The sequence below is a fragment of the Cebidichthys violaceus genome, unplaced genomic scaffold, assembly GCF_023349555.1.
Source record: "Cebidichthys violaceus isolate CVI_PGR_0920_01 unplaced genomic scaffold, fCebVio1.0.p SCAF_12, whole genome shotgun sequence".
NCBI lineage: Eukaryota > Metazoa > Chordata > Actinopteri > Perciformes > Stichaeidae > Cebidichthys > Cebidichthys violaceus.
The window spans coordinates 14988464-15002342 of NW_027176285.1; the positions used below are offsets into that span (position 1 = coordinate 14988464).

The 13879-nt window shown below is 42.2% G+C and overlaps 1 protein-coding gene across 1 annotated transcript in view; it reads left to right on the forward strand.

The window, feature by feature from the left end:
- The window catches only part of lamc3 (laminin, gamma 3), a 91855-nt gene that overhangs the window by 16802 nt on the left and 61174 nt on the right, over positions 1 to 13879 (forward strand). The window contains exons 3-4 of the mRNA XM_068706638.1: positions 5409 to 5539; positions 8043 to 8209. Coding sequence (XP_068562739.1) covers positions 5409 to 5539; positions 8043 to 8209 — 298 coding nt within the window. The remainder of the gene's footprint in view (positions 1 to 5408; positions 5540 to 8042; positions 8210 to 13879) is intronic.

Consider the following 13879-nt stretch of genomic DNA (forward strand, 5'->3'; position numbering starts at 1 on the left):
CTCCTTGTCATTTTGAGAGGTCAAAGCAAAATTACATTGAAAAATAAAAATAAAAAAACATCACGTGACACTTGAACAGGTGTTTTTGTCTCATGTATCCGTGTCACCTGAGCAGCGCTCCGTGTCACGCCAGTCACTTAGCGTGTCGTGTTTGCGTCGCCAGATGATTTGAATTTGGAATAAACAACGCTCACCTTGTAACACGGCGTTTAGATGTGTGTGTGTGTGTTTTTCTAAAGTAATGGCTTACTTCAAAGTGGGCTCTGTTGTTAAGTTTGTAAAGCTGTCTTTTTTCAATAATAACGCAGAAGATGAAAGCTGCTTTTTGAATTCTAATTTAATTTGTTCAGTCGTCCATTAAAGCGGTTTGTCTGTCTCTTCTGCCACCAGTCCAACAACCAACCCCCCCCCCCCCCCCCCCCCACACACACACACACACACACACACACACACACACATCTCTCTCTCTCTCTCTCTCTCTCTCTCTAGAAAGCTGTGTGGCAAATTGGAGCTCCAGCGTCGAATGCCAATGAGTAAAAGGAGGGGAAAAAAAGTACATATTGAGGCCACAGTGAACATAAGCAATTCAATTAAAAAGTTATTAACTTGAGAATGAGGGACGCTGCTCTCTTTTTTTTTTTCCCCGTCAGCGCCTGCAGCCAGAGGTTTTCCCAGTTCAAGGAAAGTAACTGAAGAAGACAGAGGTGAGGAGGGAAGGAGGGAAGGAGGGAAGGAGACGGACGTGTCGGGGAGGAAAGGTAGAGACAGACGAAGCGAGGTGAAGGTTATGAACCCCCGAGCCGAAAAATCGGTGTTTTGATATCATCCGAAAAGATGAGCCGTGTGCGTCCTTGTGCGTGTCTGTGTGCGCCTGCACCTGCTAGCTTGATCATTAGACCGTTATTGTCTTAAGCCAAGGACTGGCTCATTGCCACTCTCAACGCCTCAGCCTATCCCTAAGTCAGCATCATTGTAGCGTTGTGGGCCCAAATTCCAAGGGAGCGGGAATCAAAGTTAATTAAGCTTTTGCTGTGGTTGGCAAAAAATAATACGTAATGGGCTGACTACTAATTAACCCTCAGAAAGTGTTTCCTTTCAGTGCAGCGTGTGATATTTGCAACTGTGTCTACTTTTCCTCACATAGTTAGCACTGTTCTACCAAGCACAGCTAATAACTCTTCCATATGATAATGGTCTCGCGCTCCGTGATGAATGGAGGAGAGCGTTTTTGCTTTTATTGTGCCGTAAGTAAGAACTTTAAAATGCGAACGATGCGTTTAAGAGATTTTATTATTATTTCTGTGCGTTCTGACTCGTGCGGGGAGCTGGTACCAGTGTTCAGACTCCCCTCTCATTATGAGGGGCCAGGATGTCATGCATTTTAATGTTAATGATCGCCGGTTTGTGCTAATCACTTTTTTTATAATGATTTCACAAAAGGTCAGGTCACGTCCATCGTGACCTTCCGTTGTTATTTTTTGGAAATTTTGGTCGATATTTGATCACGTAAGAAAAAAGGAAACGCTTCCCATAGCTTGGAGACAGACCGAATGCATTAATAAATGAATGAATGAATAAAAAAATATATACATACAGTATATATATATATATATCCTAATGGAGCCTGATAGCACCATGAGCTGCATTTGCAACCATTATCTGCCCCGTTTTTTAAGGTAGAATTCACAAAATATAATGCGCTAATGACATTACAACCCAAGCCCTTAATTTGTGTCCGACTGCAATTATTCATGAGGCAAAGTATGAATGCGTTTGGCCAGCGGGTCGCTTTTTGAGGGCCGAGAGTCAGCCTGTGCCAGAGGCCTTTTCAGGAGCAGCTTGCCAGTGTGCCATTTCATCCAAACCTCCCAAGGGCAATTAAGAGAGAGGAAAGGGAAACGTATAATCCCAGGATTTTAGAAAGGAGGGAGAGGGAAGAAATACTTTTGTTTATTTGCTCATATAATAACCTTATTGTTCATTTTGTAGTTTTTTCATGTATTTTTCAAAAATGAAATGGAGCTTTATTCATTTATTTTTCACGACGCTGTCATTGCATCCTGTTACCGCATCCCAAATGAAATGAGTCGGAGCGGACGCCCCTTGTCGTCTAAATGCGCTTCAGTTACCACCAACTCTCTGAAGGCGCTAATAATTCCGTTGTAATGCGGCGCGGCTATTAGTGTTGATCTTTGTGAATTGGACCGCTTTTGCAATGAGGCTCATTTGCATAGAAAGGGCCCAATTTTGCGCCAAACGCATGCATATTACCTACTTTAAATAAGTGCAAATAGCAGAGGAGCACCGGCACACTATTGGCGGCACAGTTAGGGGCAATTTTGAAAATTAGACGGTTTCTTTTTGTCTAATTTGTGCAGGTCTTGGCACCCGTTTTACTTTCCACAGCTTCTTTATTCAATACCTTCACTGATTGAAAACCTCACGTATTGTGCAAAGGGCATGTATTATCATTATGAGAACGTTAGAAGAAATCAGGGTTATTTCACTTTATGTCAGGAGAGCAGGCTCTGAGATAACCAGGCACTAGAAAAGTACAGCATAGATGACGAGGTAGAAAAATATGAGCAATCAAAGAGAATTTGTACTTTTGGACGAGAAGCATTTCCTGTCCCTCCGTTGCGGTCTCTTGTTCTGAGCCCTTGTTTCTATTGTAAAGTTAAACCACACGTTCTATTGCCTCTCCATGCCATCTCATGCCCTTTAACTAAAAGTGTTGCCTTGCAGGTAAGTTTCCCACATGCTCACCTCTCATAAACCACGGACGAAAACCATGTAACGTCCAGGTGGCGTAAAACAAAATAAAGGATTAGCATCCGTTTTCCCCCGGCAACTGCAGTGCATCGGGGGTCATTCAGTGTCTCCCAAACCCCATTAGCCAGTGGAGCCTTTGTCAAGCAGTGGCAAAGTCGATAAGCAAGGGCCGGAAAACAATAGCGCGCCGGCCGACGGCACTCAACGCTGTAGTTACGGTTACTGCAAAATAACAGCTCCATAGCTCCTCAAAAGGCTGCTGAGGCACAGAGCCGTCTGGAAATCCTGAAGTGCACTCCAGCTAGCGGAAGAGTGCAGAGATAAGGCTGGTAGAGAGGGAGGGAGAGAGAGAGAGAGAGAGAGAGAGAGAGAGAGAGAGAGAAAATGACACAAGGTTTTGGGGAAAGCGAGAGGGCATTTCAGGTAATGACACTAAAGGTAGGATGAGTTACGACTGCAGAGCACTCAGGATTTTGCTGAAAGGGAGCCACCAGCTGGCCTAGTTAAAATAAAAATAAAAAGAATGTCCTCTTGCTTTAAAATGACCTGTTAATTAGAGGTTTTTATAAGCTCTGCCACTGATCGCACATCGCTGAGTACACAGAACTCCACTCCATAAAGTCGTCTTTTTACCGACAATGCTGAGGCCGGTTTAAACCAATCAGGAACACATGTGTGGCCTATTCACACCAGATGCTCCAGTAAGGGGATGTGACCTCTCGGTGCCCCAGCAGCACATCTCTCAGGACTGCAGGCACAGAACCCAGCAGGCGGTCTGAATCCCAAGACCCTTTACTTTGAAAGAGGAGGATTGTAGTCATGCTGACAGAAGAAGAAAAGCAGCTCTTTTTAAAGAGAACTTTAACTTTTACTGCATTGCTATTTTAAGCTGAGAGAGATCATGATAGGTAGCTGTGAAGAGAGCCTCAGAGGGCAGTAGTGTCACCTTTGTTCAATTTCTTGCTACTAACCAATTAAGCCCCTTTCTCCACTTGCTAAACGGAGAGCGTCGCTTTGCTTTACATCGCCATGAACGAATCCAAATGTTACTACATTATCTCAATGCTCTTTATGAACTTTATAGATTCTGCAGAGGCATTGTATCCTAAATGAGCACACCGGCTATTCTAGTGCTGTTTAGTCTTTAAACACAATCCTGTAAACTTTGTGCTTGTGTGAGAGATGCTGCCATGTTTGATTATTGCATTGTTGGAGTACCCCTAAATGCACTATACAGAGTATATATATATATATATATATATATATATATATATATATTATAGAATGCATGTCCATGTTAACAGCAGTAACTTTTTAGTCAGTCTAAAACAAGGCTAATGGTCAACAGCCGCGCTAACAGCTCTGTCAGGCTGCACTTAAGCGCAGTGGCGCTTTTAAGCTAAATGCTAACGTCAGCATGCTAACACGCTCTCAGTGACAATGATAATGACAGGAGAGGGTACGTCTACACTGGTACACACAGAGGAATGAGGAGAGGAGACATCTGGGCGTGCGCCACTTGACATTTCACCAAAAGTGATTAGGATTCATCCTCTGGAGAACGTGAATATCTGTACATATTCCCCATGGGCTACCTGCTGCTAGCATGGTAACGCTATGGTAGGGTATACTTTAGATTGTGCAGTACACTTTACCAAATTATATAAAGTATACAGAATGTGTACTTTTAATAGGCTTAAATAGGCGAAAAGCCCAGTGCTATCTGATGTGCTTTAGCGCTACAAAGCCAAGCTGTAGTGCCTGAGAAAAACATGAATGGATGAACTCATCACACGTGTTTTTAAGTCTGAGGCCCATCCGCTCCAATCTCCTTCTCTCTCCCATTGCCACACTTCAAAGACGCCTCCGGGAGAAGCTTCAAAACGTACGGCATTATAGACTTTTTTTTCAGGACTGGAGTCCCAAACCAGCCGAGAAACAGACAGAAAGTTTCTCTTCAGGCTATTAGTTTTAAAGTTGGTTCTGCTCTGGTGTAAGAGATTCCTCGTGTCATTTGTTCTCCCTTTACCTGGCCTCACTTTCATCTTGCGCCCCACTATTGCACTTCCCGTTCGCTCGTTCTCTGTTTGTGTTATCCCTCTCCACTTTCTTCTCCCACTCTTGCTTCATCCTGTCTTTACCTTTTGCAGTGAGCTCAAACAGAGGAGCTTAAATCATATCGGGGAAGGGAGCTTTGCCATGTGCCATCCATTATATTGAAGTAGTGCTGCTCTCATGTTCTGTTTTTTTTTTTTCTTCTTTCTGTTTCATATTTTGTCTTTTGTCTCCATTAATTCCCTCCTTTATTTGCCCCTCTTTCTGACATTAATTTTAATTTCCCACACCATGCTCATTATCTCCCCATTACATCCGCTCTCGCCCCCCTGCCGTTACACCATCACCCCTGTCTCCTTTCCTTTATCCACCAAATCTCCATTTCCTTTCTTCTTTTCTTTGCTCTGTCCACTGTTGCTGGCCGACACATCCTCGCACCTCTTGCCTTTTTCTCAACTAAAGCCCAGTTTGTGTCTTCTTACATCCTGTCTGCTTCCTTGTGCCTCCAAAGAGTGGCGGCAGCCAACACACCGACTCAAGTGGATTCCTCCTTACCTTTTTTCCTTCTTTTTCTGTTCCAGGAATGGGTGACAGCCACTGACCTACTCATCTCTCTGGACAGGCTCAACACCTTCGGAGACGAGTTCTTTAAGGACGCCAAAGTGCTGCGATCGTACTTTTACGCCATCTCTGATTTCTCTGTGGGTGGAAGGTAAGAGACACCAGAAAATGTGCCATCCAGGATACTCTTACTGAAAAAAAATGAGTCACTTTGGTATTTTACCTTGAGCATGGAAACTGTGGTTGAGCCAAACAACTAATGAAAACACAAAAAACTTATTTTTTTTTGTGCCATGGTTATTTATTTATTTTTGTTTGCTTAAATCATTTTGAATCGCCTGCTTCCAGCTATCTGAAACGTAATGGAACACAAACCTTGTTTATTACAAAACACATTTATATAATACTAATTGGCTTTGCCAAATATGATTTGGAGGAAACACAACTGCTGCCTGAGGAGGTAAGGGTGGGTGGTTAGGCATACAAAGCGCAGATTTTAAGGCCAGAGCGTGCATGCTAGGGTTTATGTCCTCCGTCTCACATATTCAGCTCGTGAAGAAAGTAGTTAAGCGTCGGAATGATTAAGAAAAATCGAAAAATTCCAGCATGTCCCATCTGGTTTATTGAAGTTGGCTTTGACTACAATCAGAGAGGGTAAGGCGACGTTGTCGTCCAACCATTATGTCTTGTGTTATTAATCCAGCGCTCCTCTTTTTATTACAGCCGGGCTCGTCCGGCCTGCTTGGCGGGTCACCGGGGCCTTTTTATTCCGTGGTGGAATAAATACAACCAATGTGTTTATGATGCATTGTTTACAGTAGCACATTCTTCATAGAGCTAGCCTCTTACGGTCTATCTCCAAGTGCACAAAATTGATGCATTTAGCTTTAAAAAGTACAAAATTGTCGTTCTTTCTAAATGCATGTTTCCAAAGTCGTCCAAAGTGGGTAATCATGATAAATAATCCCTTTTTTTAAAGAATTTATTTTAAGATTTAAGATTTTTGCCATAGTTGAGCAGCAACAGTTTGCAGATATACTTGAAATAAAATGTCCTTTTCCTCTTTTTTTCCTCATTTTTGTTCAAAACATATGTAACATCATTTGTACCACGTGGATACTGTATATGTGTCCAAAGCATGACAAGCAATCAGCACCTTCTCCCGGAAAGCCGTTTGCAAAACTGATTAAAAAAAAGACAGCTTGCTGTCTGTCAAGTTGCCATCAGATGAGAATAAAACCAAGCTAGTCGTCCGTCCTGCTTCCACTTCTTTTGCTTTATTACTCAAAGTAATGAGAGAGGACGCGGTGCCAAGGACCAGGCTGCACTTTGCAGCTTTAGATGGAAGTAGACGATTAAGTAGTTGAGATGAAGCCTTCAGACAGAATATAAATTTAATCTGACACATGTCATAAACACTTAGGATCACTGCAGGGACAGGAGAAATTACCCACCAATGCCGCCGCCGCAAACACCTGAGGGACAGAGCCACATGGCGCCATGTTAGCCTTGTGCTTTCTGTATGAGCACACATGCCTTCACACCTCGGCGCTGCACCACGCCAAGCCGGCCCGCCCTGCTCACAGATGCTGTGAAAGAACTCAATGCAATCATTGCAACCGTAACCCAAGTTGGACTGCTGCAAAAAAAAAATAACTGTGCGGCAACAATGCTCATGGGAAAAAAATGCTGTTTCGTTTACTTATCACTCGGGTATAACACGAGAACGCGACATATCGCACCATTGTTATTTGGAACGGCTCGGGTCACCTCCCTCACTTTATATATTCACTTTGACTTATCACCGAGCAGCTCACGTCTACTCTAGCAGAAAGATCTGATATGTGGATCGGAAAAGCACTTTGGAGTTACTAGGTTGTTGTCTTGTCGTCTCTGCGACAACAGCAATAACTGGGTCTGAGCCTCAGGCAAAGCAAGCGTCTGGATCCAGGACAGCTGGCTAAATTTGACAGAGCCTGCCACTCAGCGACAAGTCCCCGTCCCCCTATCGCAGGCACTTGACAAAACCCGACGACGCTGCCAGGAAGTATTACACACAGGAGGGCGTAGCTGCCGCCGTGCTGCAGAGGAAGGAGCGCAGTGATGCTTTCTACATGCGGTGGGAAAAGAAATCAGCTTGTTGTGAAGAAAAAAAAAAAAAAGCTTAATAAATCCAGTATCCCAAGATTATTTACTCATCTATCTTTGGAAAGGTGTGAAAACATCCACGAGTTTATAGATGCACAAAAATATATATAGAAAGTAAATATGGGCATGCATGTCACACACCTTACCGCTCACATGCTCGATGCCGTGTCTTCCACCGTTGGACAGGGTGAGCGGATTAACACAGAGTGCACAGTTGAACAGTGCAGTTGCCGAAGGGGAAATGAAAACCCCACCTCATCTCGAGCCCTGTTTATGCCCGTTATAGATAATAGGAAGTGACAACTCCTTAAGGTGGAAATACCTTCTCACTTTGCCGTCTCCTCTGCCTTCAACACCGTTCACTGTGTGCATTAGTCCGTCTGCACTTGAGTCGGTGAGGAGAAGCAAAGGGAGAAGGATAGAGAGGGGGGGGGGGGGGGTGTGTGTGTATAGGAAAAGTAGTCCTTACCTCCCTAACATGGCTGTGTGCCTTGCGTTTCCCTCAGGTGTAAGTGTAACGGCCACGCCAGCGAGTGCGTTGAGTTGGAACATCGGGGCCTGGTGTGCTCCTGCCAACATCACACGGTGGGAGACGACTGCCAGAGATGTCACCCCTTTTACCAGGACCGACCCTGGGCCAGGGCCACCGGGGACTCCGCCAACGAGTGTTTGAGTGAGTAGCTCCTGCTCCTGTCCCTCTGTCACAAAACCCACGAAGAGGGGGGGTGGGGACCTGTCGGGCAGATTTTTGCATTTGCTGGTTGAGCGAGTAGATACTGACAATCAGTGCCTCTAAGTATTTATAGATATTGAAATTCATTGATTTTGCTGTAAATTGAATGGAATGAATTATGCTGAATCTAGCTTCATATAGCATGTAAGTATTTGTCTACACCTTTGGGCTCATGTATTAGGTGTTTAACATGTGTATATGTTTTAAATAACACATAAACAAAGTTTGGATTTATGAAATGTATATCTCTTGGAAATGGCTGGTTTACCTAGTGATTCGGAAATGGCAGTAAAAATGGTCAAGAACATTCATTTGCACACAAATTCGTTCTTCTCACGATCTATAGATTAGGCCTTTTGTAAAATTGGGTCTCGAAGATTTGTCATTTTAAATGTGTAGTATAGTATATGGAGTGTAGTGAAACACACAAGTACGTACATGAACCACTATACATGCAGACGATACGCTACGCTGCTAGCATTCAAACAATAGTAGCCGTATATTAGATAAAACCTTTCACATCCGTATAAACAGATCCGTATATTACATTCATCAATCAGTTGATGAATCCCCAATTCCATTGGCATGCAGTCTGGAACAAAAAAAAGGAAAAAGGAGGAGGAGTTTTGCAAACGCATATGAATGAATGGACTTCCTGTTGCCTTATAAATACAGAATTAAAATAAAAAAATATAACATTGCAAAGAGGAGTAAACTGTTTAGTCATGCAGTGTACAGTACTTTTTGCGTATTACAACTTTTATACAACGACATTATCGTCAATAAAATCACACTTTATTTTCAAACCTAATCTAGTTTTCCACGTTGACCTCATCGTCTTTTACTCTTAAAGAATAAGCGATTTTTTTTATTCCTCGTATCATAACTAACCGCTGTCTGTGTCTGTTTCTTGTAACGGCCTTTCCACTAGCTGTGAGGACCGAGTCATTATCTCCTTTCAGCACCACTCCAGCTATATTGGCCCGGTATAAAATGGAGCACTTCTTGAAAGATTATATATCTTAATAATACCTCATTCAACTCTGAATTCACTCCATCCCAGAATGGCTCTACTTTTGAGAAGCCCCCCCAGAGATATGTGCACGGTTTGCATCTGGATGGACACATTTCCTCCAGCCTGTTTGTTGCATTAGAAGTTGTTTGCTCCTTATTTTCGTTGAAATGAATACGATTTTTTTCAATTAAATTGATTTATGTGATTTTGCGGATGTCTGTAGTGCTACACACGTATGATGCCAGTCTTCTTCAACCCTTTATGTTTTTTTGATGATACGCATTGACCATCGCTTCTACCTCTGGATTCTTTTCTTCTGGCGCCTCCCTATTTACTTCAGTCAAAGAAATCTAATGAAGTCATTGCTTCTGGAAGTGCAAATCTATCCTTCAAACTTATTTATCAATAACGGTACAGAATGCAGTCATTCCTTCTTTCATCCACTCCTTATTAAACATTGAGTTATGCATCCCTGCTTTAAATTCACTCTCCTCTATTTGTCCCTTTTTTTTTTTTTCTCAAGATCTCTGAGTGAACCAGATTTCTAATTTGAATATTGTAATTGGATTGATCGTACTCATAATATGTCCAAGGAGCGCGCGCTTTTTCCCCCAAGATTGTTTGGATGAGGTAGAGAGGGATATACGTCTCGGTCTGATCTATAGCTGCAACGCTATCATCACGCCAATTAGCGGTCCTCCATAGGCTGCATAGAAACATATCTCACAGTCCTTTGGAGTGTTGTGTATCTCGACTCTTTCTTCCCTCCCCAAATAAATGCAGGTAGTAATTAATCCCACTCTGTGCGATGTTTTAGCGCTATACCTCTATTGACAGGGATTGAAATGAATACAATACCCTAGGCAAAATATTCATCTTCCCCGCACTGATCTGACAGTCCAAATCCATGTGGACCATCGTTCTATTATTCTTATGTTTTGGTTGATGTGATTATAATTGGCCCCATACAACTTTGATAATTGTTCTGTTATGTGCGCCGAGGTATTCCATTGATTTTGAATCACATTTAATGTTAAACCTCTCTTTCGGAGTGCGCATAATTGAAATGAATTTTCAGTTTTTTAAATATTCGATGTGTATCTTGCATATTAATTCAATTTCTCAAGATCTCCATCATCCTTGGAAACAAGGCATGGATGAAAAGGACAATTCTATGTCCCCCGTCCCCAATAGCTCGGTTCCAAATCTTGATGGATCTCTTGGGTAGATGGTTCAATACGGAGACAACATCCCTGTCTCGTTACGGAGCTGTTCGCCTTTACTCCGGGCAGGTCGTCCCTCGATCAGAGGATCGGCGGTTCGATCCCTGGCTCCGCTAGTCCATGCGTCCTTGGGGCGAGATGATCTTTGATGACGTTTTTTTTTTTTCAGCTCATTCTGAAACGTTTGGCGCCACTCAAAAGGGAAAGCCGTGCTGCTTTGGAGCCTTGTTTGTTTTTTGAACCTGCCGGCAGCCTTCTCCATCTCTGCTCTGATTGTTCTTATTTTGTATCTCGCCAACAGAGGGTAGATCTAGTGTTCTCCAAAGACGTCCTCATTTATTCCCCATCTTCTGTAGAGGTTTACACATATGCTCTATCTTCTGGCCGCTCTTCAATCTGTGTGTAAAAAGGCTCCTTAATTTTGTGAGTGGTGTTGAAAGCCTGTTGTTTGCGTAGCCTCAGGGCAGGTGATTTGGTGGATTTAGGGCCCAGCTCGTAAGACACCTGTTTTATGAATCTTGCATTTTTCTCTAACCCAACATCTCATCCATCCATCTATTTGTTTATGAATCGTGCATGTAGCGTGTATGTCCTCATTCTGGGAGTTTGTCTTATTAACCGATGGATGGATCTACCTCACCATTGTCCTTGTCCATTGTTAGAGATATTTTTATCATAAGCTCGGCCTACGGCTGTCTTCTTTCTGCTTCAAAAAGTTGTCTATTTTGGAATAAACTGTGTAAACTATTTACTCTCTGATATTTACTAGCATCATGACATTATTTTCATAACTTTGCTCTTCACTACGATACATCTCCATTCTATTTCTCTCAGTTCTTTATAGTTTTCAAATTGAACTGAGTTCGATATGCTCTTTTGTACATGTATGTGAGGTGTGATGTGTAGTTTTAGACCCAAATCTATTCAGTTTCTCATGCTCTTGTTGTGGTAAATGGGTTTCTTGAAGAAAAGTATTACATATCTTTTCCATTGTCATTACGTTTAAACGGATTACCCAAACCATTAACATCTAACGACATCGTCTTAAATCTTTGACATTGTATTATTATCAACAAACAAAAGTATTTCACCTGGCAACAAAAGAACATCGATGGAATCCCAAAAAACAAAGGTCATTCTCTCTCCACCTCAGCTCCCGAATCCCTTCATATATTTGGGGGGAAGGCCTAACACTAAGAAAGGGCCCCCTCCATAGATCTGTGGAACTACCCACTAGCATTCTAGCTCGTTTGACTCATTGAGCATGGAAGGTTGTGTTCAAAGCACCCACATGTCTGTAACGTTTGGTTCCATTCGTGGAACAAGCAAACAGACATTGTTGTATCCATGCAGCTGTGTCACGTTTGTGAACCTAAATGTTCACTATAACCGTAAGAACTCAGTGTTTGAACATCTTGCGGTGTCTGATTCTCCCGTTATCACTCTTGAAGCGTGGAGACACGCGGACGCATTTTTTTATTTCATTGAATTCATTGAATTTGCGTAAATGGCATCTTGGAAGACGTGTGTATATTCAAATCAGCTTCTTCAGTTATCGTTTTCAGTAGATATTTGCACATATGTTAGCCCCCCCCCCCCCCCCCCCTTCCCCCCTCCTCCTTGAGAGCTTCACTGTGTATGAATTTGCATTATTAGTATTATCAGGTTTGGCTCATCACACTGTGCACATTTACTGAATGCTGTTGAGGATGAATTGTAATTGGCAGAGGGATAAAAAAAAAAAAAAACATAAACGAGAGTGGCTCACAAATTGTATTTGTTTTTTTTCTGTTGAAATTCCATTAAGCAGCAAGCTTGTTTTAATTACTCTTACTCTTGGTTCCAAGCAGATGGCGTCTTAAATAGAGTACTGCGCCCAACTTAATCAATGCGGTATATTAATAAATAAACACACACACACACACACACACGATATAAAAGAGACGGAGAATATGGAAACAAAATGTTGAATGCTCAGTGTAATTGCATATGTCTATCTGGCACAAAACTCATTTTGCCTCGGTTTGCCCCGCTAACCTTGTATATGTCCCTTTCAGGCACCGGAAACAGCCGCGCACCATTCTCTCTGCAACGCCGTTCTGTGTGCCGGTGATGTTGATCAGCTAATTTGCATCAAGGAAATGAAATACACTAAATAAACCAAAGATGTTAAATATGAACTAAATATTTAATAATGAACACATACGGACGGTAGAAACGCAGTCGTTTTTTTCTTTTTTTTATATTTCTAGACAGAATGAGATCATAATCTGTGTTACTTTACAATCAATTAAACAATTGGAGGTGGGAAAGGTGTCAATCACAGCGTCATACAGTTTGACAGTTAACATGAAACTGCCTTTGAAACAACATAACATCTGATCCGCAAAAGAAACAGTTAGCATAGATTTAAAATTGATTTACACAATCATCTCAAAATGTACCTAGTTTGGCATCTTCTCTCTTTCCTTTTGATTCTCTGCTCTTTAGACAGTGTATTTTATAGACTGGACACACGCTGCTATTTTGTCCGCGTGTGTGTCGCTCCCAAGAGGCGAAACAATGTCAAGATGGTCCCGCCTCTCTTCTCGCTGGTTATGGGAGAGATGTCTTCAGACTAACAAATGCAGGCTGAGAGGTCTAAGGGGTGAAACATTTGTGGGCTTGAGCGGACCGAAGCCATTTGTCACGCCTGATATCAAGCTTGGGCGGCAGCAACAGCGTCATTTGAAATAAGAGATTAGGTGAACGTTCAGAATATATAAAGCGGGTTGAATCGAATATAGGGAACGTGATTTTGGGGCTTTGCAGGAACTAAGAGAAAGAAAGCAAAATGAAAAGTCGTGCACGGTATTATTTTTAGTGCGTTCATTTGCAGAATACGTGCGCTGTTTCTGTTCATGCGTTTGCTTATGTTTGCTGTTCACTGTAGCACCCGTTGGCACGTGGATTGATGTGCACGTTTTGTTATGAAATCGGTTTTGTCCTGGAAGAATCCGTGAGAATCCATAAAGATCGACAGAGAACCAGGAAGGTCTTGTGTGTCACACACATCCATAATGAGCTTAGGAAGATCAGTGACTGGAATAAAGCTGGGAGCTTAATACCTCTACCTACTTAATGCTAATCTTGCTTTGTGTACGCTAGTACCTTCTATAGATTAGTGATGACCACAGTTTTATTAATCTTAGAAAAAATTTACCATTTGGTACACTTTTCTTCCTCCTAATGTAACTGTGGAAATGTCAGCGTTACAAGACTGTCATGAGTCAAATGTAAAGCACATTAGCATAGTGTGGATTTTTTTCTACATACCAATATGGTAGGAATGATCAAAAACTATAATTCATGTGTTAAATAATGAAACATAAG